General features: G+C 46.9%; 10 protein-coding genes across 10 annotated transcripts; 5 read left to right on the forward strand and 5 right to left on the reverse strand.

The window, feature by feature from the left end:
- Positions 1-335: 335 nt before the first annotated feature.
- Positions 336-2,006, forward strand: TRUGW13939_01498 (uncharacterized protein; the record flags this gene model as incomplete). The annotated part of the gene is made up of 1 exon (XM_035484698.1): positions 336-2,006. One exon carries the CDS (start codon positions 336-338, stop codon positions 2,004-2,006), a length of 1,671 nt encoding a protein of 556 aa, XP_035340591.1.
- A 389-nt stretch (positions 2,007-2,395) lies between these two features.
- TRUGW13939_01499 (uncharacterized protein) lies at positions 2,396-2,852 on the reverse strand (the record flags this gene model as incomplete). The annotated part of the gene is made up of 2 exons (XM_035484699.1): positions 2,396-2,752; positions 2,826-2,852. 2 exons carry the CDS (start codon positions 2,850-2,852, stop codon positions 2,396-2,398), a joined length of 384 nt encoding a protein of 127 aa, XP_035340592.1.
- Positions 2,853-3,186: 334 nt separating this feature from the next.
- On the forward strand, positions 3,187-5,754 carry TRUGW13939_01500 (uncharacterized protein; the record flags this gene model as incomplete). The annotated part of the gene is made up of 2 exons (XM_035484700.1): positions 3,187-4,504; positions 4,556-5,754. 2 exons carry the CDS (start codon positions 3,187-3,189, stop codon positions 5,752-5,754), a joined length of 2,517 nt encoding a protein of 838 aa, XP_035340593.1.
- Positions 5,755-5,839: 85 nt separating this feature from the next.
- On the reverse strand, positions 5,840-6,712 carry TRUGW13939_01501 (uncharacterized protein; the record flags this gene model as incomplete). The annotated part of the gene is made up of 1 exon (XM_035484701.1): positions 5,840-6,712. The coding sequence occupies one exon, from the start codon at positions 6,710-6,712 to the stop codon at positions 5,840-5,842; it is 873 nt and encodes a 290-aa protein (XP_035340594.1).
- Positions 6,713-8,816: 2,104 nt separating this feature from the next.
- On the reverse strand, positions 8,817-10,671 carry TRUGW13939_01502 (uncharacterized protein; the record flags this gene model as incomplete). The annotated part of the gene is made up of 4 exons (XM_035484702.1): positions 8,817-9,481; positions 9,550-9,880; positions 9,966-10,519; positions 10,575-10,671. 4 exons carry the CDS (start codon positions 10,669-10,671, stop codon positions 8,817-8,819), a joined length of 1,647 nt encoding a protein of 548 aa, XP_035340595.1.
- A 577-nt stretch (positions 10,672-11,248) lies between these two features.
- TRUGW13939_01503 (uncharacterized protein) lies at positions 11,249-13,878 on the reverse strand (the record flags this gene model as incomplete). The annotated part of the gene is made up of 8 exons (XM_035484703.1): positions 11,249-11,445; positions 11,500-11,880; positions 11,940-12,236; positions 12,298-12,390; positions 12,837-13,033; positions 13,096-13,419; positions 13,478-13,555; positions 13,619-13,878. The coding sequence occupies 8 exons, from the start codon at positions 13,876-13,878 to the stop codon at positions 11,249-11,251; spliced, it is 1,827 nt and encodes a 608-aa protein (XP_035340596.1).
- A 432-nt stretch (positions 13,879-14,310) lies between these two features.
- TRUGW13939_01504 (uncharacterized protein) lies at positions 14,311-16,530 on the forward strand (the record flags this gene model as incomplete). Its single annotated transcript, XM_035484704.1, has 3 exons — positions 14,311-14,557; positions 14,612-15,765; positions 15,829-16,530. 3 exons carry the CDS (start codon positions 14,311-14,313, stop codon positions 16,528-16,530), a joined length of 2,103 nt encoding a protein of 700 aa, XP_035340597.1.
- A 335-nt stretch (positions 16,531-16,865) lies between these two features.
- On the reverse strand, positions 16,866-18,152 carry TRUGW13939_01505 (uncharacterized protein; the record flags this gene model as incomplete). Its single annotated transcript, XM_035484705.1, has 2 exons — positions 16,866-17,198; positions 17,280-18,152. The coding sequence occupies 2 exons, from the start codon at positions 18,150-18,152 to the stop codon at positions 16,866-16,868; spliced, it is 1,206 nt and encodes a 401-aa protein (XP_035340598.1).
- Positions 18,153-18,729: 577 nt separating this feature from the next.
- On the forward strand, positions 18,730-20,517 carry TRUGW13939_01506 (uncharacterized protein; the record flags this gene model as incomplete). Its single annotated transcript, XM_035484706.1, has 3 exons — positions 18,730-18,896; positions 18,969-19,063; positions 19,115-20,517. 3 exons carry the CDS (start codon positions 18,730-18,732, stop codon positions 20,515-20,517), a joined length of 1,665 nt encoding a protein of 554 aa, XP_035340599.1.
- Positions 20,518-21,205: 688 nt separating this feature from the next.
- Positions 21,206-26,316, forward strand: TRUGW13939_01507 (uncharacterized protein; the record flags this gene model as incomplete). The annotated part of the gene is made up of 12 exons (XM_035484707.1): positions 21,206-21,247; positions 21,327-21,408; positions 21,478-21,654; positions 21,714-22,317; positions 22,386-22,961; positions 23,581-23,667; positions 23,729-24,712; positions 24,761-24,969; positions 25,039-25,171; positions 25,229-25,450; positions 25,510-25,665; positions 25,743-26,316. 12 exons carry the CDS (start codon positions 21,206-21,208, stop codon positions 26,314-26,316), a joined length of 3,846 nt encoding a protein of 1,281 aa, XP_035340600.1.
- Between the last annotated feature and the right edge of the window lie 94 nt (positions 26,317-26,410).

Raw genomic sequence — 26,410 nt, forward strand, 5'->3', positions numbered from 1 at the left:
TGAATGGGAGAAGAGATGTTTTTCAATGTTTCACCAGCCACAGACAGGGCTGCTCGGCTGCTGGAGCTTGGGCGCGCCGACGTCACGCGCGCGGGCGCCACGAGTGACGATGGCTGCCTCAGAAATCAGGCCACAACACAGCCCCCCTCCAGTCCGTTGATCAATCGCTATCATAACCCTCCACTCTGTGACCGACCACTACACGCGTTTCTTTGACCCTGCACCTGCACCTGCACCTGCACTGCAGCTGCAGCCTTCGATAACATGTTCTACTTCTACTAAACCCGCCATCGCTTCTCATCCATGCGGCCCTTTGCTTCACCGCGTCGTCCAGAATGTCCGACGGAGCTCCCTCGCCCATCCGGCGATCTGCGACTCTGCCTACGAGGCTGATGCAGCAAAAGCTGCAGTCCGGCGAATCGCCGACCTCTAGACAAGCATCCGATGGCGCGCTCTTCTTCCATCCTTCTGCCAAAATCGTCAAATTTGCCCCTGATGCGCCTCCTGTCGCGGCGCAAACGACCCTGTCAGCCGATTTAGACTATCCTGTCGACACTATCGAGACCCTTCCCTGGCGCTCGCCGGCGGAAAGGACTGTCGCTGTTGGACGTTTGAGGCTGGAAATGGTCCCGGGACTGTCGCCTTTTCTCAAATGTGGCAACGTGGTACAGGCGATTCTGAGAAACTCGCAGTGTTGGTGTGTGGACGGAATCTCGACTTTTGTCTTGCGCATTCGCTCTCTCACCTACTACCGAATCGAGCTCCCCAACAACGTGCCGGAGGAAGAGAAACTGATCGAACAGTTCAAGGAGGCTTTACCGAAAGTGCTTCGATATGAAGTCACACCTTGTCCCTTTCAGCGAGGCTTCAGCGTGCCTTTGCCTGCAGAAGCTCACGCACCCAAGAAGAAGAAGAAGGCTTGGCGTCCAAAGGACCGCAGAGAAAGCGCTCCGGATGTCTCGGGCGTGAGTAACGAATGGCTGGGACCGAGTGACGCCGTGGACGTATCGCAACGGCCCCGTAGCGCGGGGACATCAGACGGGGATGCCACGGACGATAGCACTTCGACCACGACAACTAGCGCGCTCCCAGCGGAATATTTGCCTAATGATGCAGAGGATTCTTCTTCGGTTGGTGAGGTTCATGACGACAAATCAGCATACGCCAAACGGTCAATGACTGAACCACCGCAGTCTATGCACAACATTCTTGCCAGGTTCCAGCCTATTCCAGAGTCCGACAGCGAGGGTGATGATGATGATGATAAGATGTCTTCCAGTGGAGATTCTTTTCATTCTTTATTGACACCGAATTTTGAATCTTCTTCATCTCCGGCCTTTGCAAGTCCTCCGGAATCACCGCTTAATACAAGCTTTAATACGAGCTTTCAAGATCTATCCGTTTCACGCCAACGGGCTCATGGCCATACTAGAGATGTATCAGAAGTCACCGTAACCGCCGAAGCGTTTTCTCTAGGAACCGATAATACGCCAATACCTAATAAATCAACACCTAATGACAGGCCTGCATTGAATTTCACCTCTCCGGACACCCCTCCCCCAGAGCGCAGTCTTCCTAGACTTCCAGACGCCTTTTCAACCGGATTTCAATCCAATTTCGTCAATCGCGACATCAAAGATCGATCGAGTTTGATATCTCGCCAGCCGCAGTCATCTGAACGGCGCAGTCTTTCTCCGATGCCCTCTCCATCTACCCTGGTATCTATACCGGCCGATACTTCCGAATCAGATCTCAAGGCGTCTATATTTCGCAAGACATGCGCTTTGGTTCTTGTTCCACCGCTTCAGCTTTTAGTACTTTTAATCCATATTGCGGCGCAGATTGCCGCCGGTCACACCGTGCAGACAGCCTTGGAAGACACCACCAAATCCGACGCTGACGGGGAGGATGACGACAGTGATTTTGAGATGCCAAAAACACCAGGACATTTTCGCCGTTCGTTGAGTCTTGAGGACCCCACCGATAGCCTGTCCGATCTCGAATGAGTTCTGCTCGGCTTTGTATTATTGTATTATTTTGCTGCTTCGGCATGGTGTGTTTTCTTCTGCAAAGAAAAGGCTGGGCCTTGCTTTGCGATACTACTGCTTTGTAATGTTTTATTGCTACACATGTAATCTTTCCATAATGCTGGCCAACAGCATGATGACTTTTTGTTTTAGCGTGCATATTATATGAATCAAGGCGTCTTGTCTTTTGAGCATTAGATATCTGATTTATTTATAAATATCTAAATACAAGAACAAACTGATATCATATTTTTATTCAAAGGATATCAACTTCTATCATGATTCCCAAAAACACCACATGTTAACGCCTAACCCATGCAAAGAACTTCTTCTTCGTCGCCCCTTCTCCGTAGTCGTCAGATGTAAAATCAAGCCTTCGTAGCTGCTTTCGTCTTGGCCTTGCCCTTTTTCTTTGCGCTCCGATCCCTCTTCTTCATCCCCACCATTCCGGCCTTGCACACATCTGCGTATCTAACAAAAAAAGACTCGAGATCGGCCGGCGCAACGATGGTGGATATTTTCACCTTGGGTGCGGATTTGGTCTTTTTCACTTTGTCGCTGGGCTTTGTATTTGGGGTTTGGGTACCGCCGTCTGTGGCGCGCACGAGGATTGAGCCCTCGGCGATTGTTGGGTCTTCAAAGGATAGGCGTTTTTGGGTCAGGAAGACGCTTCCTTTGGCTTTTTGAGAGGTAGTGGAGAGGAGGGTGGTGAGAGAGGCGAAGAACTGGGTTTTGTGTGAGCAAAATTTGCTCATAAAGGTCTGTGAAAGAAAAAAAGGATAAGTTTGTTGTTCATACCTCGTCGTTGGTCGAGTGCGGCGCCATTTTTTTTTGGGGAGATCCTCCACGGCGAGGGCGACGCTTAGTATGTGGATTGTTGCTTTCTTGGTAGAATCGGACCTGAAAATATCCAGCGCGATGAAATGCAGATACCTCTAAACGCTTGGTTGTTGTCGTCGTCAATTGTTCAGGTTGTGTGGAGGCACAAGATCTCAAGTGGGGAGCGAGGAAAGTGCGGAAGCTTGGACCCTCCGTCAGTCTAACCTCCGCAGGAAAAAAAAAAAGAGACCGAGAGAAAATGCGACTGTGAATAATTTTTTTCCAACGAAAAGGAAAATCAACTGGGGGAAGAAAGGGAAAAAAATATTGGAAAAAAAAAATGCCACGTCCACGGCATTTCACCACAGGCATTCCCCGCGAGTTGCGAGCAGAACTGGGCTTACGAGACAGCTACGGCGACAAAGCACGAAACCAAAACGGTCCCACGTCGCGAAAGGACGAGCGCAAGGAAGAACGACAAGAAAGGAGACGCCCGAATCAATTCAAAGGCGCTAGGAAAAATTCTAGATACCAAGCGGACAGTGAGGATGACGAAGATGCCGACGACATCAGCTCCGAAGAGGAGGAGAAGCCGGTGATCAAAGCAAAGAAAGCAAAGACAACCGATACCAGCGATCAAACGTCCAAGACAGGATCAAAAGTGTCCAGAGTGGTTCGCGACAGACTCGAGCAGGACGATAAAGAGATTGAAGCGTTGGAGAAACGGCTTGGTATAAAGGGACGGAAGAAACTTCCCAAGGCTTTTGAGGAAGAAGGTCTTGCTGATATTCTTGGTGATCTTGGCGAGGATTCGGAACAAGAGGACAGCAAGAAACGAAAACGAGAAGGCAATGATTGGCTTCAGAGGAAGAGAAGAAGGGCGCAGGGGTTGGACTCAGACTCAGACGACGACGGCAGTGGAAGCGAGGACTCTGTCGGTAGTTCCGGCGATTCAGGCGATGATTTGGATTTATTGAACGAGGACGAATCCCAGGAGGACACGGATGAGGAGGCTGGTGAAGAAGACGACTTTTCAGGCTTCGACGACGAGGACGAAAACGAAGACGAGGAATCATCAAGTGAACCTACACCGAAAAAGATCCGAGAAAACCCATATATTGCCCCGGTCACAAATACAACACCAGCCACAAAATACATCCCTCCGTCGTTGCGTGCAACTGCCTCAGGAGGCACTGATGAAGATGTCCGTCTGCGCCGACAAGCCCAAGGACTGTTGAACAAGCTGTCGGAAGCCAACCTCATTTCCATTCTTAACGACGCCGAGAAGCTGTACCGAGAAAACCCACGCCAAAGCGTCACTTCCACGTTCGCCTCTCTACTTTTGAATCTGATTATAGATCGGACATTGCTGCAAGACACATTTATTATTCTTCATGCAGGATTCATCGCCGCATTATACAAGGTCATTGGCATGGACTTTGGTGCCCTTATTATTCAAAACTTGGTCGAGACCTTTGATAAATCCGCCGATGAAAGAGGCCCCTTTGTGGGCAAGGAACACCTCAACTTGATGTCCTTGCTATCCCAACTGTACAATTTTCACGTCGTTGGGAGCAATCTGGTATTTGACTATATTCGACTTTTTCTGGAAGAAATCACAGAGGGAAATGCCGAGTTGCTGCTGAAGATAATCAGAAGTGAGTTTTTTCTCTAGTCCTTTTCTTGAATGTTATTAACCCATTCATTAGACTCTGGCCCTCAGCTACGACAGGACGATCCATCTTCCCTCAAAGACATAGTCCTGCTAATCCAGCCTGCTGTCGCCCGCGTCGGCGAATCGTCCTTGTCGGTTCGCACCAAATTCATGATTGAAACAATCACCGATCTCAAGAACAACCGCATGAAGACCGGCGTGGCAGCCTCCACGATATCATCTGAGCACATAACCAAAATGCGCAAGATTCTGGGATCTTTGAACAACCGGGGCATCCGCGCCACTGAACCCATTCGCATTTCTCGAGCTGACATCCAGAACTCAGAGAAGAAAGGAAAATGGTGGCTTGTCGGAGCCAGCTGGAAAGAAGACGACCCATTGGAAGCTGCGCGGCGAGAACTCTCCACTACCGGCACCAAGGAGAAGCACTCAGCAACAGACGAAGATAGCGAAGGAGAGCCGGATCTCGTCAACATTGCCAGAGCACACCGTATGAATACTGATGTCCGGCGCTCCATCTTTGTCGGCATCATGTCCGCCACCGATTACCGGGATGCGCATGTGCGGCTCACAAAATTACATTTGAAGCGGAATCAAGAGTACGAAATCCCGCGTGTCCTGGTTCACTGCGCCTCGGAAGAAGAGGCGTATAACCCTTACTACACGCTCATAGCCCGCCGAATATGCAGCGAGATGGGACGACGCCTCAAGATGTCATTTATGTTCACGCTTTGGGACGTCTTTAAGCGAATGGGCGAGAAGGGCGATTTCGAGGACGACGAGGACGAATTCAATGGGTTTGACGAGGATGACGACGAGACAAAACTGAACATGAAGGCAATCGTCAATCTTGCCAAAATGTACGGCGATCTGATCACAGACAACTCACTGACTCTGGCGATTTTGAAGAACCTAAATTTCGCCTATCTGCAACCAAAGACGACTACTTTTGTTGAGATTCTGATCATCACAGTCATCCAGCAATCGCAGGCGAAAAAGAAGTCTTCAACTACGAAAAAGGACGAGGGGCAGAAGAAAGATGAAAAGACCCTCGCTCGCATCTTTTTGCAGATTCACGATACAGCGCCGCATATTGCGAAAGGGCTAATATATTTTGTTCGCAAAGTTGTGGCGAAGTCAGATATTGTGGCTTCCTCCAAAGACAGGAAGCTGGTTAAATGGGGCTGTGGTGTTGCGGTGGATGCATTGAAAGGAGTGCAGACGGGGGAATAAATGGTATTTTGTTACTATTGCATAGCTTGGCGTATCTGACCACCACTTCTATGTATCTATGTATATTGGTATCATTGCGTAAATGTCATGACTTCGTTAATAAATCCCATTCAGCTGCAACTTGCCATTTTTTCAAGCCGCGCACTGAACTCTCCGTATCCATCACATCATCATCACCATCCTCGCTCAATGGGGACTGAGAAGATGCGATGACCTTGCGTTCTACCTCTGCATTAGGCTTGTCATCGTCTAGCTCGATCTCCCAAGTCAGACTGGAGTGTATCCCGATAACGTCGCCGTTCGTGAGACTTGTTTGTGACATAGACGAGTCTCGCTGCATATCCCGTCGTGAGTAGGTTGGTTGGCCGAGTAGCAGTAAATTTTTCTGCAAGCCAGGCCGTGATATTGGATTTCGCTCGTTCGTCTCAATTGGTATCTGGGTAGCATGCACCGTAATCACAGGCCCCGAAGACGCCAAATACCCATTTCTGCAAGATTCAACTCGCGCCGTAAACGAGTAACGGCCTGGATCAGTCAAGCCGTGAGGCTGCTGCTCACGCTTCATTCCCATTTCCAATATCCAATTCCGGACTTGCTCGGCCATGCCCCCTGGTACGTAGCCTGCAACAGCAGCAGCAGCGGATTTGGGCCGTCCTCGGCGGCCGAGGCTGTGGGTGGATGTTGGTGAGAATGGTGGACTGCCTGGGTTTGCATGGTCTAGATTGGGCGGAGATGGCGACCTAGGTAAAACAAAAGCTGGTCGTTTCCCTGTAACCCGTGTCTCTGGAGAGATACCTCCTGCTCGTCGAGTTGGAGATTCTTCCGTGGCTGATGGGGTGTAGTTTCCAGACACGATATAACGCGGTGGACGGCGAAATGCCGGCGTTTGGGTATTTGCAGCATGATCTCGCTCAAGAATGAATTTCCGCCGAGAAGGAGCTGGGCGATGGGGCCGCATGAGTCTGGCTAAAGATGTAAAATGGATTTATAGTCGACGAAAAAGGAGTTTATTGGGTGTTATGATGAGTTCCTCCGATGTCACTACTACGAAGTTGCCTCTTCTTTATAGCCCCACTTTTTCTTTTCCTCCACACCCGCCCTGGCATCAACCATCACAAGCATCATGCCGGGAGATAAAATGAATATCATACAGAAGGCTTTTCAGTATCTCATAAGGGAATTCGGCTTTTTGCATGTATCTAGCTAGTCCAATGGCAGTTGTATTCTCTTCATTTTGAAGAGACTTGGTTACTCAATTAACTTTTATAAGATTATTTCCAGCACACAGTAGCATTTAAATGTCGACTAGCATTTAATTTCATTGTGAAGGCATCTAGAGAAACGATTAGGACCGTACTACACCCGATATTCCATCATGATCCAGTCGAGCAGATCCTCTTTCAGCAGGATAGGGATACCAGCGCGGTTTGTGACGTAGACCTCCATGTCTCATTTGACCAGATTGAAGCCGGGGGTGCATGTCCATTTGATTAGAATCAGAACTTTACAGGCTCCGTCGTATCCCACGAGCTACGGGTTCTTGTCGCTTCGAAGTCCAGGAAAGGACTCGCTCCAACCTGACTCGGTTACCACTGTGGGATACATTGTAGTACCAGGCCGTATGAATAGACCAGTTTGCTTTTCGCTGTGTCGAAATGGTCCTCCATCGAACTTTGTAGCTGCAATTATGATCGAGTTAATAAGTAACCCACCATAAATTAGAGCTAAATATCACTTACTTGTGCCAACCTGAGCTTTCAGATATTTTTTCTTCTCTCTTATGAGGAGGCCATTGCTCAACCATTTATCCTGGGATTCAGAGGTCCATTATTGATGGCAATCATGTATTTCCGTCGGTATCATGCGAATTCTCAAGGTGTTTTCTAGTGAATTGTAAAGTGTACCAAAAGAAAACTATGAGTCCTACACAATACAATCTTAAAACAACGAGTTAAGCTTACCGAGAGAGCTACCCTCAAAGTGTTTGTTGAGGGGACTCAAGGTTGTGATAGTCTAGGCTTCGACGATGCCTGTGCAGCGAAGATCGTGATGGCCAGTAGCAGCTTGAATAAAGTCGAAGTCGGTTACATGCTCAAAGAATTCCGTGTCGCTAGAAAACTCCTCGGCAGGAGTCTTCTATAATTTGGAAGGAGGGGATGTGTTGAAATTCTTCAATCTCTTCGCGCTCATACGTTTCGTTGAAACCACTGAAATCCGAATGATCAAACTGTTTTTATAAGGACAGCTGCACCAAATGACTTTCACTCTTTTGGGCAGTCAATCAATGGTTTATACCCTCAGGTGCTAACATTTATTGAATGAAAAGTGTGAATTTCAAGTGGAGGAGGTGTTTTTTTGTGACATCGGAAACCGCCGCTGGCTAGTATTTGATATGCTGGTGCTTTGCGTGGCACGTGATACTGTGACATTGTCGACATTCTGACTGCTTAAAGCAGGTTGTTGAGCTTCAGAAATCGTATAATGGAATTGTTCAAGGAATAAATTAAGAACATGAAGCTATCCGGTTAAGCAAAGTTTTTTTTATGTGCGTAGCGGTGCCTATACGGGCACCGCGTTCAAGTGACCCGATTCTTCGACTTTTTTGTCGACAGAAATCTTTTTGGTTGATTGCTGGTGTGTGAGAGAGATAGTTGGCCCCCAACGGCCCACACATAGAAAGAAGAACAGTACTCGAGGATATGTTGATATCTTTGTGGAAGGCCATTGAGGTGTGTACACGGTTTGTTCATCGACATTTAATTATGTGTATTTATTTGAAAGCACATATTTATACGAGTGGACAGAGAGCATTCAAAAGATTCAATATTCATTTACAGGTCGACGTTTCTCAGTGTACGGGTTTATTAGACACCACTAGTATAGGCACTATGTATGTTAATATATGAGGGGTCAACCGGTATGTCGAAGAAGGCCAACGCTGTCATCGATTGCTATCAATACTACATGTACATCAATTGACATCCAGATGCCAATGACAACAGCATATAATACATACATGGTGCTAACCGGCATGAATGGTCGATTGGATCTTTTAAAAGCCCTCAAGGCCGACCGTCATTGGCCCAGATACGAGCCACAATCGATGCTTCAATACGGCTGCGTCGAGCCTGTTCATCTTCGGCAGTGTTGTCACGGAAAACGTGGTCCATTTCTTCCAAAGTGCGGCCGTTTGTCTCTGGAACAAAAAACCAAACCCACACAGCCGCGAGAATGGAGAACGCACAAAAGAAAACATACGTGCCATATCCCGTATTCTGGATCAGAGGCGGTGTTATAAGACCGATAATAAAGTTGTTGAGCCAGTTCGACATGGTGGCAAACGCTACACCTTTTGCTCGCAGCGAACCCGGGAAGATTTCTGAAGGCATGGCCCAGGGAATGGGGCCCCAGGTGCTGCCATATGCGAGCATGAAGAAGAACAGCATTGCTACGCAGCCCCAGGCCTCGGCTTTATGTGTGGGCCAGCTGTGCTCAAACTTACCCATCAGGGCAGCAATGATCAAATGCGCAGCCGCCATGCATACTGTGCCTCCGAGCAGCAATGGTCTCCGGCCAAAGCGATCCATGCCCCAGAGGGACCAGACGCAAGCGACCAGCTGGCAGATGTTGAGCACTCCGGACATGTCGAGCTGAAGCTCGTAATCCAAGCCCATGGCCTCGAAGAGGGACGGGGAGTAGTAGATCAACGCGTTCACACCGACGAATTCTGCAAACCATCAGTGTTTATTCATTCCCTCTCATTCTCTTTTTCTTCTTAGTCTGTCACAAACTTACGTTGAAAAAACATCAAACCAATACCGACATGTGTCCGTTTCCAGCACCCTCTACGGAAACAGTCGATGTAGTTGAGGGCAGAGAGTTTGATGCGGCTCGAGTAGCTCTCATTCTGCAGCTTTGGATACCGCTCAGCACTGAGTTCCTTTCGATAGGCCGCCTCAGACAGTATGTCGCACCATTCGTGTAGCACTCGTTCGTCGGTGGGTGGGAGATTGCGCAGCTTGGCTAGAGCGGCCAAGGATTGCTCGTCATGACCTCGCGCCGCAAGCCAGCGAGGCGAATAGGGTAGAAAGGGGATACCGGCTGCGAGAATCAACGCCGGAACCATCTTAAAAGTAATTTCATTTATTAGCCAGCCGGCCGGAGAAAACCGTTTGTTCAGCCAGTTCGTCTGAAATGGATGAATGGCTTACCTGGATAAGAAATGGAAGACGCCACGACCATTCGCCTGCAATGTAGCGAGTGCCATAGGTGATATAGAAAGCCACAACGATAGCAGTGACGATGGAAAATTCCTGCAGAACGAGCAAAGTGCCCCTGATTTCGGGCGGTGCAATTTCTGAAATGTATAACGGAGCCACCATGGCCAGCATGCCGACTCCTATGCCGCCGATAAACCGTCCAGCAAGAAGCATCCCAAAGTCATTTGCACCAGTTTGGATAGCAGAGCCAATTAAGAAAATGATTGCCGCCACAAAAATGGACCACTTGCGAGAGATCTTGTCGGCAAGCCATCCCTGGTTCATAGCGCCCAGGAAGGCACCCAGCTCAATCATGGCTGTCAGCAAGCCCTTTTGGAAGCCACCCCCGGATGCCGAGGTGGAAACCTGAGGGAACTGTTGCTGGAATTGATCCATGGTGAGGATGATTGAGATCACACCCTGGTCGTACCCAAACAAGGAGCCGCCCACGGTAGCGAAAGCGGCGCAGACAGTGACATATTTGTTGGAGAAGATGCCCTTGAAACCTGAAAGGGTCAGCATCAATTGACGATAAAAAAATCAACTGATCGGTATACATACCAGGCTCGCCGTATGGTCTTCTTTCTTGCAGCACTTTGTCCGGGGGTGAGTTGGATTCCAGGTGGACGGCATCGCCCAGTGAGATTTTGTTCTCCATGTCTATCTAGGAGGTAAATTCCAAAAGAAATTGAGAGCAGAAATGAGCAACAGAGCCTGAAGCTCGGGTGTTTTATAAGTACAACAGTGCTTCGCACAAAATGACGCACACAACCCGATATATTGAAGGCAAAGGAGGACCGTCCCCAATATTATTCTCTTGTCGTGAACATTAGGGCCGTTTAGTCCCGACCTCGTCAGCTCATGCAGGCCATTGCAGGCCATTGTAGCAATACATAGTAATGATCGACATGGCCCTCGGGCCTACCCCGACATCTGCGTTCTCCAGGTGTCGGCCCCGTGGGGAGTCTCCGTCGGGATCCAAATTCCGGAGACTCGGACGGTGTTTCCCGACGATAAACTCGGACGGCAAGCCGAAACAGGATTACTTTCTAGAATTTCTATGGATACGATTGGGCGTGGAGAAATGCTAAATCCATGGCATTCGAAGCAGATGGAATCGTCGGCAATCAAAATATGGAGACGACTTGTTTTCAAATGCCGGTCATTTTCATTCTGTCTGAGGATAATTCTAGCAAGAAACAATGGGGTTAGATCATTCTATATAGACGTTTATCTCATGATTTATCCGGAAACCCAAAGTCGACGCCAAATGCAGGATACACATATCGGGTAAAGCCCTTCTTTGCCGCCGTGTCAGCAATGAATGCATTGATCTCTTGGAGATCGGTTGAGTCTAGTGGGACGAGATTCTTATTTTCTGAGATACGACTTGGCGTGACCGACTTTGCGAGGACGGATCGCCCGGAGGCAGCTGGGCAAGTTAGTAAATATTTCTCTTTCTCTCACCGAAGGATCCAAGACATACCATGCCAGGAAAGTAAAACGGTGGCTGTTGAGGTGCCTTGGCGCTGTGCTATGGCCTTGATTACCGGTAATTGCATGAGTGGGCTTCCACTGCTTCCTAGAGGGCTGTATGCCGTCACATGTATGCCAAGCTCTTTGCACAAATCCACAATTTCCTGCTGGGGAAGCAAGATGTGGTTCTCGATTTGATTGACCGCAGGTGTAACCGATACCTGAGGAACAAGTTGCTTCAGGTACCGCACGCTGTAGTTGGCCACCCCGATAGCCTTGGCTTTTCCGGTATCGAGGAGCTTCTCCATGTCTTTGTAAGTCGACACATGCGATCTTTCAAAGTACAAGTCGCGGGATCCGTCTGGCAGGGTGGGGAATTTCTCATGGTTTCCTGGTTAACAGTAGTCAGATTTTTTCTTTCTGTTTTTGGGCGAGGAGTAAAGAATGTACCATTCGGGTTCATGGCAATCGGCCAGTGCATCAGATACAGGTCCACATACTCGAGACCAAGAAGCTTCAAACTCTTGTCAAGGCCTTCTTCAACCCGGGTGTGATCGGTACACCACAGTTTTGTAGTCACAAACACATCTTCGCGCTTGACCTTTCCAGCCTCGAATGCATCCTTCAGTCCCAATCCCACTTCTTCCTCGTTTCCATAGCAGTAAGCAGCATCAATGTGTCGGTACCCGTTGTTAAGGGCATATGCAACGGCTGCGCGCACTTCGCCTGGCTTGGATTGCCATGTTCCTGCAATTCACTGGTTACTTAATTGCTCTGGGCTTATGTATCTTTAGCGAATTGAACAAACCTAAACCAAGTGCCGGAATTTCGGCTCCTGTGTTGAGAGTAAACTTCGTGGGTAGCGATGTCATGTTGAGGAATTTGTGTGAAGAGTGTTTGGCTTATTTTTGTTAGACCTTTGGTGGGAACTGCTTTTATTAGAGACGCCCAAGCAGCAGCATACTCGATCATCAAATAAGTATCGGCTTAGGAATTCCGACACATTACGTTAAGAGAAACTACTTCCGCTATTATCATTATGGAGACCTCTAGAAATTAATTAATGTTTCCATTTTTCCTGTTGGCCTTTTATTTCCCTTCTTTTAACGGGTTCTCGGCAATGAGGTGGAATGCCGATATTTACCCAATATCCGACGTAGAGGGGCAATGGCTACTGTCAGTGTGGCCTGGTCATGTAATTACTTAGTTGATAATTGAACGTATCTGTAGATGTTATAATAGAATAGGCAAATAGCTATTTAGATAGTAGTTACTGTATGTCCACACTATATTATCATAAATTCCGGTTGACTCTTCCGATCAACTGATAAACCATCTACAACACACGCCCTGCGTGAATGCCACCCGTGATAAGAAGGTCGTCGGATGTATGGTATGCACTTGCATCTGACAAAAGGTAGACAATAGGCACCTTAAGATCAGTACGGTCGCCCATGCGGCGCATCGGGGGCTCGTTATTCATAATGTCTGAGAGGTGAGGGTATCGGTCACATAGATCAAGCGTCATGTCGGTCACCATGTATCTGAAAAAAAAAGAGATTAATGGCTGATTAAAAAAAAAAAAACGAGAAACTTTATGACCTACCCCGGCGAAACGCTATTGACGCGAATCTTCTTGGGCGCCAATTCAACTCCCAGTGCTTTGGCCAAAGATACAACGGCTCCTTTGCTAGAGCAGTAGTCGCTGGTAGTTTGTCCTTTGCTGGCGACATATGCCGCAATAGAAGCAATAAAAACAATCGAGCCCTTGCCACCCGTTCTTGGGTTTGGCTCCTGCTTGTCCATTTGGGCAGCAGCAAGCTGCGCAGAATAGTATGTGCCCAAGGTGTTCACATTGAAGCATCGAGCAACAGACTGTGGGTCGCGCTCGAGGAAAGGCTCGTCTGGGCATATGCCAGCGGCGGTCACTCTGCACTCATATATGAGAAAATATTACGGAAGGATATCTTTTTTGAAGGAAAACTTACAAACCATCGATGCGCCCAAAGTCGCTCACGATCTCGTCAAACGTGGTCTTCAAAGCGGCGTAATTCGTGACATCGCTCCTGTTGATAGCGAAGTTGCTTAGAGGTTATCCCAGGTTGTAATTGCCTCACAAGAAATCTTACTTGTAAAGCTTTACTTTCACTCCAAAATCCTTCTGCAGCTTATAAAAGTGCTCGTGTGGCTCATCGAGGAAATCAATGATGGCGAGATTGCCGCCGGTTTCGGCGACTGCAAAACCAAAGGCCAAACCAAGACCCCGCGCACCTCCAGTGATCACGACTGTGCGATCTTTGAGAGAAAGAAGATCGTGTACCGAGTGCTTCAAGAAGCGATCTGGATCAGGCCGATCCTTGACTTCTGTCTGGGCGTTGTTGGATGCCATTTTTTGCTAGTTTCTGGGATGCACAAGGGTTATTCAAAACGACCTGAATCACTGTGAAAATATGAATTTGCGAACAGCGCCGGATCCCAGCAGGACATTAATATTTGATATGCTTTCCATTTCTTTCTTGAAGACCCAGAAAATTCTTTTCTTGGAGGGGTAAATGGGGGGCAGCACACGGAAACCCGAACCAAGAAAAGCCTCAGACGGATTTCGCGTCCGAATATCCATCCCATGATGGTATTTCCAAATCGAGAACTCGGAATTGACGAAGAAACAATGTTCTTTCTGAGAGGGTTTTCCTGTTCGACCGACGATGCTCCACCGTTATTTCAAATATTATTCCAAATATTTAGGTAATGAGGGCCTACTGGTTGAATTCCACCCCAACCTACTTGCTGTGAGGTCTGAAATACTTTTGAATACAACAAGATGCCTCATCTAGCACCAAATTCTCTGAACGGGGATATTTCAGTAAAGTCCAAGATGACAGAAGACGATAGCGCCGTGTTGGCATTGCGCAACTTCATCTTTGACATTTGCAACCAAAATGGCGGAGGACATGGAGGATCTGCTATCGGTATGGCTGCCATCGGCGTGGCTCTTTACAAATATGTGATGCGCTATAACCCGTCGGATCCCGAATGGTTTGACAGGGATCGATTCGTCCTCTCAAATGGTAGGTGATAAATGAGTTCCAATGGAGTTTTCTCTCACTAACGAATTACAATAGGCCACACGGCCATGTTTCTGTATGCACTGAATCACCTCACGGGGTTCGACAACTTCAGCATGGACGAGATTAAAGGATATGGAAGCGCCAAGCTGAATGGCTTCACAACTATCTGCCATGCTCACCCAGAGATCGAAGTACCCGGCGTTGAAGTGACGACCGGTCCTCTCGGACAGGGAATTGCTAATGCAGTTGGACTGGCCATTGCATCTAAGAACTTGGCCGGAAAATTCAATAAACCCGGCCATGATATTGTTCAATCCCGCATATACTGTATGACCGGAGACGGTTGTTTAATGGAGGGCGTTGCCCTCGAAGCTATCTCTTTGGCTGGAAGTTTACAGCTGGACAACTTGGTGCTTCTCTATGATAATAACCAAGTAACCTGCGATGGACCCTTGGACTGGATAAACACCGAAGACGTCAATGCCAAAATGAGGGCTTCTGGGTGGCATGTTTTGGACATAGAAGATGGCTCTTACGACGTACCATCGATCGTCATAGCCCTGGAATATGCCAAATCAATCAAAGGAAAACCAGTATTTATCAACATTCGAACTGTCATTGGGCTCGGCACCCAGGTTGCAGGCACCTACAAGGCGCATCACGGTGCTTTTGACCTCGCCAGCATCGAGGCATCGAAGCGCCTTGCTGGACAAGATCCTGCAATCACCCATGTTATCCCCCCGGCTCAACTGGCTTACTTCCGAGAGCGAAAAGCGTCCGGCGAGGCTATCCAGAAAGATTGGAATTCTCTAGTTGAGAACTACACTACCACATATCCTGCCCTAGGAGAAGAATTGAGCCAGAGGCGCAGTGGGAGCTATGGAACAGAATGGCTTGATATCCTCAAGGGCATTGATGTGACGCAGTTTAAAGGGGCAGCCACGCGAGACGTGAATGGGGCTATTATCGACAAACTGTGGGCTGCTTATCCCGCTCTTTGCGGCGGCGGCGCCGACTTGGTAAATTCCAACAAGTTTCCGTATGTGGAATCCGATGTCTTCCATTCGTCAGTCGGTTCTTCTGCTGGTCGTTACATTCGTTACGGAATCCGAGAACATGCCATGGCGGCCGTGTCAAACGGGCTTGCTGCGTACAACCCAGGCACTTTTTTGCCTTTGACCGCCACCTTTTTTATCTTCTACATCTACGTAAGTCTGGGACTCATATTTTATGGTGAAAGGAAAACAAGGTAGACTAACAACCGAAAACAGGCCGCGCCGGGTGTTCGAATGGGTGCATTGAGCCATTTGCCCGTCATTCACTGTGCAACACATGACTCCTTCGCTGAGGGCCAGAATGGACCTACCCATCAGCCAGTCGAGGTAGACTCTCTTTATAGAGCTATGCCAAACTTGAATTACATTCGCCCTGCGAATGCAGAAGAGACAATTGGTGCCTGGATTATTGCTCTGGGTAACAAATCGAAGCCCACCATGCTCTCCCTGGCACGAGACCCCGTTGGAGATATCCCCGGAACAGATCGATTCAAGGTTGCAAAGGGTGCATATGTAGTAATCGATATAGCCGATGCTCAGCTTACTCTGGTCAGCTGTGGCACCAATTTGCACTACGTTGTAACTGCAGCCCAACGACTGTCTGCGTCGGGAGTTCCAACGCGTGTTGTGAGCGCCCCCAGCTTCGACCATTTTGATCAGCAACACAGAGACTACCAAGCAACGGTATTCCCCTTGGATGGGACGCCGGTCGTCAGTGTCGAGGAATATATAGCTACAACGTGGGCCCGATACACCACTGCTAGTATTGGCATGACTGGATACGGATATTCCGCGTCAAATCCTAGCAACTATGAGAGATTTGGCTTGGATGCCAATGGAATCGAGAAAAGGGTTCGGAAGTATCTTCATGACCTGGGTGGTAGCAACGCACGTATGACTGGATGGCGGCAATTGTGATTTTTGTAGACTACTCTTGTTTTGGTTTCGCGCACATGGAAATTAGGCCAAAGAAATTATTTAAAGAAGATTATGTTGAAGATAAAATCCATTCTGATAAGCTTTTATGTTACTGATTATTCAAATCTTATGGATAGTATTTACCTAGCACCTAGATTTCAAATGTTTATCACAAAATTCGAAGTAACTAGAAGTATTTTATATACTGTATGTACTAGACGATAAAGTAGAATACCTTTTATGAAATAGTCACCTACATATGTATTCAACATTGAGATAAATTTATCTTTAACTATAAACGTTTGAATAAATAACACCAAAGACTACAGGTGTATTCAAAGTTGAGACTGCAAAGTATTGTAACTCGGAAAGTTGACGATTGTTTTGACGACCAGTTCGCCCTTCTCGTCCTGAGTCTTGCCGGCGGTCTGGAAAGCTTCTGGTATTGACTCGAGTCCCACATATCGGTGTGTGACGAGCTTACCAACATCTGGTAATGTTTTTCCAGTGACAGATTCAGTGGCAACCTCAATGGCTCTCGGATACGCATCGGCGTATCGCCAGGTGGGAATCAGATCAATTTCTTTGGCAGAAACTTCCGAAATAGGCAATGTATGGTTAGGTGTGCCCATGCCGACCAAGACGACTCGTCCGCCGGGTTTGCTTGCCTACATTCAGGATGTATCGTGTATTAGTGTTATTATTCTTCCAAAAGACAACTGGAGAATGAAATTATAAACTAAACTCACATATATAGAGCCCTGTAAGCATGATTCTACCCCCGTGCATTCAAAGACCCGGTCAACATGTCCGACAGTGCTACCATCGGACCATTGTAGCCCTTGAATTCCTGCTGCCGTACCTTTAGCTATATCAAGCTTTTCTTCTATAGTCTGCCCTCGTTTCATTTCAACCGTAAATATGGTAGAAGCAAAGCCATATTTCAGGGCAAACTGTAAACGGCCTTGGTCGATATCTGCCATGACAACATTTTTGAAGCCCTCTGCCTTTGCTGCAACAGCACATAACAATCCCACAGCACCCGCACCAAATATTAAACAGTTTAACGGCGTCTTTGATAGCGGAGCACGAATATCGTTAGCCCTGCGTACTGCGTGAACTGCAACTGCGAGGGGTTCCAAAAGCGCTCCGATCTCGTAATCCAAACTTGCAGGGAGCTTATGAATCCATTTGACCGGGTGGTTGATGCGCGATTGAAGAGTGCCTTGAAAATGAGGGAACTTTGACCCAGAGCTCCGAAACCTCAATTCTCGACAAATATTGTAACGCCCATTCTGGCAATCAGTACATTGTCCACAGGGGACCCCGACTTCCAGCGCGACTCGGTCGCCAACTGATATGGTGGGATTTGCTGCGGAGACGCCAGACCCTAGTGCGACAACCTCTCCAGATGATTCATGTCCTAAACAAAGAGGCTCCCGAACTGTAATGCTCCCGTTTCGATAATGGTGATAGTAATGAAGATCGGAACCACAAAGGGTTGTTGAACGAGGAAGGACTTGCACCTCGTCAGCGCCGAGCTCCGGTAGAGGCTTATATTCTAGGCGAAAGTCGTGAGGCCCATGAAGATATTGGCCAGCGCTTTGCGCTACAGAAGACATGATGATGACTGGTCTTAAAGACCTATGTTTTGTTCCGATATGACTTTTTAACCTCGAAGTCAACTACAAAAAAGACCAAACAGGGAGCATTAATATGACCTAAATTGTTTTGTACTAATTTTAACAAATCCAATTTCCTGGAACTAATAATACTCTATGGAAAATATACTAATTTTTTCGCATTAATTCTTGATGTCGCGCCCAACGTCTAAACATGGGGAAATGCCCTCCGAATGGACGGTGGACCGCTTCGGAATTGGCCTGCTCTGCCGGAAAATGAGGTCAGGGGCCACTCGCAAGTATATCCGATATATGCAGAACTAATTTTCTAGGGCTAGATTAGCCCAAGGAAGCTAAGCTCTCAATTTAAAGGAATCGTTTATATTCATTGATTCTTTCAAATTTCGTTGTTCTAGGAAGTTGTATCGGGGCTTTATTGGCGAGGGAACTATTTACACCACCTTTGCTAAATTGAAGCTGTCAACATTCTTAATCTCCCTTGTGTTTGATTTGTTAATTCTACCCTTTTCATTTCGCGATTCCTAAGTTGTTTGTCAAAATCTTTTAATTTGCAAAAATGTCCGAATACGCCAAAGAGCTGAATGCCATCATTATCGGCGCTGGTCCCGCCGGTATTGCGATGGCATACAGACTGAAGCATGACCTCAAGTTTGACGACTTTACTGTCTACGAGAAACTGGATGGGGTTGGTGGAACTTGGAGAGCTAACACCTATCCCGGTTGGTAAGAAAGCATGCCTATATACCTTTTGTTGAGAGCAAGTGGGAGCTGACTGTTATCCTCGTTTCGAAACAGCGGTTGCGATCTCCCTTCCCATCTTTATTCTTTCAGCTTCAATCTCAATCCCAACTGGTCGAAGGAGCTTTGTGAACAGCCCGAGATTCTTCAATGTGAGTGTATAATAATCATACGCAAGGAACAACCTTTAACGCACTAAATAGACATGGAGGACACCGTCGATAAATTCGATCTACGCAAGCACGTCCACTCGTCGGTCGAATGCGTTGGCGCAACATGGCACAACGACAAAAGCAAATGGGAAGTTCGCCTGAAGGATCTCGGGACAAAATTGGAGTTTTCTCGATTTGCATCGGTTTTTGTCTCCGCCGTGGGAGCAATTTCCTTCCCTCGTGATGTCAAGTTTCCAGAGATGGAAAAGTTCCAGGGTCCTATGTTTCACACTGCACGATGGGATCATTCAGTGAAATACAAAGGAAAACGTGTTGCCGTCATTGGAAACGGATGCAGCGCAGCTCAAGTTGTCCCTGCTGTTGCCAAAGATGCTGGTTCTGTCACGCAGTTCGCTCGTAGTGGCCAATGGTTCCACGCTCGTCCCAATCGCCCATACAGCGAGTTTGACAAGTTCATTTTCCGCTGGCTACCTCTGCGACTGCGTTTGCTCCGCCTGCGTATCTTCCTTAATGCCGACGAGGAGACAACCACTTACTTTCCGACACCCAAAGGCCTCAAAATACGCAAGGCCACAGAAGAAGAGTCCAAAAAATACATCCGATCCGTGGCACCCCAGAAGTATTGGGACTCAATAATTCCTACGTTTCCTCTTGGGTGCAAGCGCCGCATCTTTGACCCAGACTATCTCGAGTCTTTGAACTTTCCAAACGTCGAGCTCATCCCCGAGGGCATCAAAGAGTTCACGGAAACCGGCATTATAAGCAGTTCGGGTATTTCTAATGATTTTGATATCATTGTTTTGGCTACGGGATTCCAGGTTGCCCAATTTCTTGTGCCAATGCACATTATTGGCGCGCATGGAAAACCTTTGCAGGAACAGTGGAACGAATGCCGCGGTGCTCAAGCCTACCTAGGCACGCACGTCCATAATTTCCCCAACCTAGCCATCTTGTTTGGTCCTAACACATTCCCTGCCAACAACTCCGCTTTGTTTGCCTGTGAAACTCAGGTTGACTACGCAATCAAGTCCCTCTTCAAGCCCCTTCTAGATCGTCGAGCTTCAATCATCGAAGTCAAGCAAGCAGCCGAAGATCGCTCGACAAACGCCATTCACAAGGAACTTGCCGACACTGTGTTTGCTGGTGACTGCTCCAACTGGTACATTGGCAACTTTGGCCGCAACGCAGCATCCTGGCCAGGTCTTGCTCGCTCTTACTGGGCTGCAACGTACTTTCCGGATTGGTCTGCCTTTAACATGAGCGGTGGTAGTTTATTCTGGCCTTTCTATCGCGTGAGTCGCTGGTTCAGAACACTGTCTTCGTTGACAAAGGCTTTTATTGGCCTTGGAATCTTGCTGGGACTAAGCCAGCCTTCCGTTCTGGCTTCCCGTTCACAAAGTATCATTCAAAGCTTGACGAATTTCGTACAGTAATCTCTTTAACCATCATGAATACCCATGGAGAGCTATGGGGGGATTCAAATATGTAATAGAGGTGAATTGTTTTGTCATCATGTAATTGTTATTTCACCTCGGGTTTTTTTTTTGTCAAAATTGCTACTACAATGAAACATCTGAACACTTTTATATTCCATGTGAAACTTTCTGACGTATAAATTATCATTTATTGATATTATATGAACGCTCTTAATTAGAAGAATAGAGGCACCGAATGAGTTTATTGATCTAGCAATATGATTAATTTAAGCTCCTTGGATGATAGATGTATACACTATATGTTCGAATTAATAAGTCATAACCTGTTATTTTTATGTCAGTATCAATAGAATCTCCTTCTTCAATTATTGACCACCTATCGTGATTATTTCCATACACAGAGCTCGACGCTGGGGAACGGAATTGCGAGTCCTGGAAATCAGCTCCGATGCGGGGGGTGGGTTCGGGGTCGATTTCCGGGACTCTGGAATTGCGGGGAAACCCTAACGCTGGGTTCATGGAAAAGCAACGCCATGAGTAATGAGAAAACAGATTAAAAGGACAGTTATTTTATATAATTTAGGTAATAATAAAGGTTTTCTGAACTTGGTTTAATTGAATTGCATATCCAATTCTTCAAAGACCTTAACGCCCAAAAACCGTAAGACCAGTTTCATCACACACCATGGCGTCGGCGTCTACATATCACGAACAAGCTCTCTCAAAGGTAAAAATTATCTATGCGAATTATATTTGTGGAAATTGTGACGCACAAAAAAAGAAGAGAAAGCTTACTCCATGCATAGCTTCAAAATCCTAGTTTGTTTTTAGGAGATGCCTTTATTGATGGAAAATGGGTATCCAAAGAGTCTAAATTTGTAGTATACGGTTCGTTAATTCTTACAGTTACACTAAAAAAAAGCTCCTATACTGATCATATTTTGAAACCCAAAACAGAACCATCAACAGGCACAAGCCTAGGTCAAGTGGCAGATTGCAACCTCGAAGATTTCAAACGTGCTATTGAGAGTGCAGACAAGGCACAACCAGCATACTTTGAGAGTATCACTGCTGCGGGGCGTGGCGCACTTTTGAGGAAATGGTACGATCTCATAATAGCGAACAAGAAAGATCGTAAGAAATTCCCCCAATGATTAATGAGGACACAATTTTTGACGCATGGATACGAATAGTTGCAACGATCTTGAGTCTTGAAAACGGAAAGACATACTCGGAAGCTGAAGGAGAAGTCGTCTACGCAGCAAGTTTTATTTCTTGGTTTGCTGAAGAAGCCCCGAGGGCCTACGGTGTGACAATTCCGTCTTCATATGCTCGCACGTCGGTGTTTACCACCCGCCAACCCGTGGGTGTCTGCGGCATTATTACTCCTTGGAACTTCCCTGCAGCCATGATCACCAGAAAGGTTGGCCCTGCCCTGGCCGCAGGATGCAGCGTTGTTATCAAACCACCCAGTGAAACCCCATACACCTGCTTGGCATTGACCAAACTGGCCGTCGAAGCTGGCCTGCCCCCTGCAGTGATCCAAGTATGCCCGACCAAGAACCGGGAAGCTGCTACCGAGCTGGCTACAAACCCGTTGGTTCATAAAATTAGCTTCACAGGTTCTACTGGTGTGGGAAAATACCTCGCCAAGCTAGCAGCTGGTACAGTGAAGAAAGTTAGTCTTGAGCTGGGGGGCAATGCGCCATTCATTGTCTTCGACGACGCCGATATTGATGCGGCTGTTGAGGGTGCCATGTTTTCCAAATTCCGATGCTCTGGTCAGACTTGCGTATGGTACGTTTTGTGTCACGCGTTCTGGTGTTCTTACATCTTCATGTCTAACTGATTCTCGCTTTCAATAGTGCCAACCTTATTTATGCCCAGAAAGGTATCGCGAAGCAATTCACTGCCAAGTTGATTGCAAAAGTTGCAGCCCTAAAGACAGGTCCCGGTCTAGACCCATCAACAACCCAAGGGCCCCTAGTGAACAGGGCCGGTGTTGACAAGGTTGCCCGTCATATTGAAGACGCATTGTCCAAAGGTGCTCGCATTGAAACTGGAGGTGCGAAACCACAGTCTGCGGGCTTCTTCCATGAGCCTACGGTTCTATCTGGAATTACACCAAACATGCTAGTGACCAGCGAGGAGACATTTGGACCTCTAGCTCCGGTAATCGAATTTGAAACTGAGGAAGAGGTTCTTCGTCTTGCCAATTCTTCGGAGTTTGGTTTGGCAGGATACTTTTTCTCTCAAGATGTCAGCCGGGTGATGCGTGTTGCTCACCGTTTGCAAGTCGGTATCATCGGCGCCAACACTGGCAAAATCAGTGCTGCTGAGTCACCTTTTGGCGGAGTCAAAGAAAGTGGATATGGCAAGGAAGGAAGCCTCTATGGGCTACAAGAATACCAGATTACCAAGAGCATTACTCTTAGCAACTGGTAAAGATCGGTTCTTCTTTGCGTATGATATGAATGATGAATTCCTAGGAAGGACAAGCAGAGTTATGGCGACTTTCTGTAGATTATTATATAAATCTAGACATATATGCATTCAAGATCTCCAATACAGTTTGAAATTGTATAGATTAACTCCACAGAATGTCGACACTAGTTCGGGCATTTTCTGTCCATAACAGACTACAAACTCATTACTTCAACCTCCGATTGTCACATTGTTTCACTTTTCCCTATTGTCTACCCCTCCCTTCTAAAGTGTGCTGCTTACCATTGGAAAGATAAATTCTTAAATATTCAGAATTGGTGTAGGTTTTCGCCAAGGTGCGGAGCCAGCCCCGCATCTTTTTCCGGTTACCATTCCCCGGAATCCAGTTTACTTATAACTCTTCTCTTTTCCTTTTCTTTCTTCTTTTGCTCTCTTTTTACTTGCGACAAAACACACTTTGCACGATGTCTTCATCTAAACATTCGTCGAAGCAACGCAAACATGTTACAACGGCTTGTAACCCTTGTCGAGAAAGTAAAGTGAAGGTCGGCGCAAACCCCGAGATATGATTGAAATTTATTCTTCCCATAAAATTGAAGCTAACTATAGAAGTAGTGTGACGGGCGAACTCCATCATGCTCCTATTGTGATAATAAAGGCAGAATTTGCCATTATCAGGTTGGGGGAGACAAACGAAAGTACGTTTGCATGCATAATCCCAGCGTCAGGCGTTTTCAGCCACGCGGGCTAACATCAAATACAGACTTTCTCTTCGGTTTGCCGTTGAGCTCCTTGCTAGTCGAGTCGGTCAATTGTCGCAGTTTATCGCCGATCAGGGCCTTTCGCTTCCACTTGCACCTTTAGAGGACGACCTCGCATTAACCAACGCATTGGAATCCGTTGGCCTAGGAAATTTGAATGTGATTATAAAAAGCCCGAAACAAAATGTTGCCAACTTGCCTTTGTCACAGGAGGAGTTGCAAAGTTTCACAGCAGAACCGGTGCTGCCTGAGGATGAATACGGGGGTTCGACACTGACAGGAGCTGACCTGCAGGCATTTCCCGTTCCTGGTTTTAACGGACACGAACAACTCCAACCAGACATAAGCCCGCCCTCATTCCAGTATAGTTCTGATGAACTATACTTGCCGACGTTTAGTGAAGAGGTAGCAGGGTTAGATTGCACTTTACAAGAAGATATTGGCGACCCTCGAGAGCATGATCTCTCGCCGGATCAACTCTGGGGCCTAATTAGCGACACTGAACTGCAATATGATCGTTCTAGCTTGCCTCACCCATCAATGCCGTCTTTATTCATGAATCAAATACCAGGCCATACCCCAGGTCGCACAGAAGAAAATGGCGATACGGGTAACGGCGAGGTTGAGGAGATCGAGGAACTTGTCAATCAGTTATCCGATAGAATGGGAAGCTTACAAGTTGGCTCCGATGGCCGCGTTCGGTTTTACGGACCAACATCTCATTTCAACTTGCTAAAAATGCCAGCTCCAGACAATCTGACTGTTCATCGAACTGTTCGAAAGGATGGACAGAACGTGCTTACTCGCTTGGGCATTGATAAAGAAGTATCACCAGAGTTCGAAGAGCATTTAATCAGCTTATTTTTTGCGTGGCATAATCCACTGTTTTACGTTGTTGACAGGGAAATTTACTATCAAGAAAGGCAAAAATCGCGTGTCGATAGGGAAGAAAGTATGTACTATTCCGAGGCTCTGACAAATGCCATGTAAGTATCTTTTTTTTCTTATTCAAAAACCTAGTTAATCATGAAAAGGTGCTGTCTGGGAGCTGCATTCGTGCCCCGCTACCATCCAGATTTTGTTACATATCCCAAATCTGTTTCGGACTTCTTTGCCGATAGAGCAAAAGCCTTGATCGATATCGAACTTGATTTGCCCTGTGTGGCGACAATTCAAGCAATGGTCGTTCTTAGCGGGCATGATATTGGCTGCAAGAGAGATGCCCGAGGCTGGCTGTACAGTGGTAAGTACAGATTAACGCCATTAATCGGTTCTATTGTATCTGTGCTGATCAAAAATAAAATCAATATAGGAATGGCGATGCGACTTTCCTTCGACTTAGGGCTACATATTGACATGGCTCCACATGTAGCTGAGGGATCTATTACCACTGACGAGGCCGAACTTCGTCGTATAGTGTTTTGGGGAACATATGCCACAGATCAGTAAGTAATGTCACAGGACTGCTGCAACATATAGCTAATTATCAATTCGCTTGCAAGTCTTTGGGGTTTTTTTCTCGGTCGACCATTCAGAATCAACATGGAAGACGTAACCGTCGACAAACCCGGCCGCCACTTGATCAATGACCGTGTCAGAAAATGGAGTGCCTATGGCTTAACGGAATCCTGCACAACCACGGCACCATTAACAGACCATCTGCAGCTGTTGAGCCAATATCGGGTGGAGCTTTGTGAAATAATGGCGCCGCTAGGCCACGCTCTGTATGTACCTGACTCGTTTTCTTTTATCAAGCAATAGAATCTGACCCTCTTTTTTATAGGTACGGATGGTCACATATCTCAAAGCACAGACTTCAAAGTTTGAGTAGGAGGTCAACCGACAGACTTTTAAAGTGGAAGAATGAGCTTCCTCCATACCTACAAGTCGATTTAGATGAGACCAATGCTGTGTTTCTGCCTCATGTTCTCTTGCTCCAGTACGTTGTTAAATTTTTAATAGACCTTCCCTCTCACCTATTGTATGTAGTCATCTACTAACACAATTCAAATACAGCATGCAATATTATCAAGCTATCATTCACATTCATCGACCTTGGATGTCCAAGCACTATGTTCAGCCCCAGCCGCCCCATGGGAATGGCTATATACATGCTCGAAATATGTGTATTGATGCTGCTGTGGCAATTTCAAAACTTCTAAGACTCTACGAAAAGGAATACACTTTTAAAAGAATGGGCATTCAAGCAGTGTCTATAACATGTTCAGCGGCTTTAATGCTCATATTTGCAACCATGTCCAGGCCTCTCCCCGATAACCATGTCAAAGGAGAAAAGTCCGAGTTCGTCACATTTTTAAGTGGCTGTTTTCGAGCTTTGGAGGAATTTAGTTTGTCGTGGGAGAGTGCAAAGAGAGCACAGGCCTTTCTTACAGACCTACAGCGACGATGGGAAACAAGGGCTACTGCATATCATTCAGTGAAACGTGTCATGACACCTTCGCACAGTAGACCCCAGTCACGGGCTCCTGGGCCAAAGCGTTCACGTGTGTCTGATAGTTTCAATATGACAGAGCCTAGTATTGCCTCGAATTCCACCTATGCAATCAGAATCTCGCACTCTGAAAGCTAGCAAAATGTGGCTATGACATGATAAATGACCGAGGTTATAGCGAGGTATAAATAGCGGAATTGCACATAACGTTACTCCACGTAAAAATAAAAGG

The sequence above is a fragment of the Talaromyces rugulosus genome, chromosome I (genome assembly GCF_013368755.1).
Source record: "Talaromyces rugulosus chromosome I, complete sequence".
Taxonomy (NCBI): domain Eukaryota; kingdom Fungi; phylum Ascomycota; class Eurotiomycetes; order Eurotiales; family Trichocomaceae; genus Talaromyces; species Talaromyces rugulosus.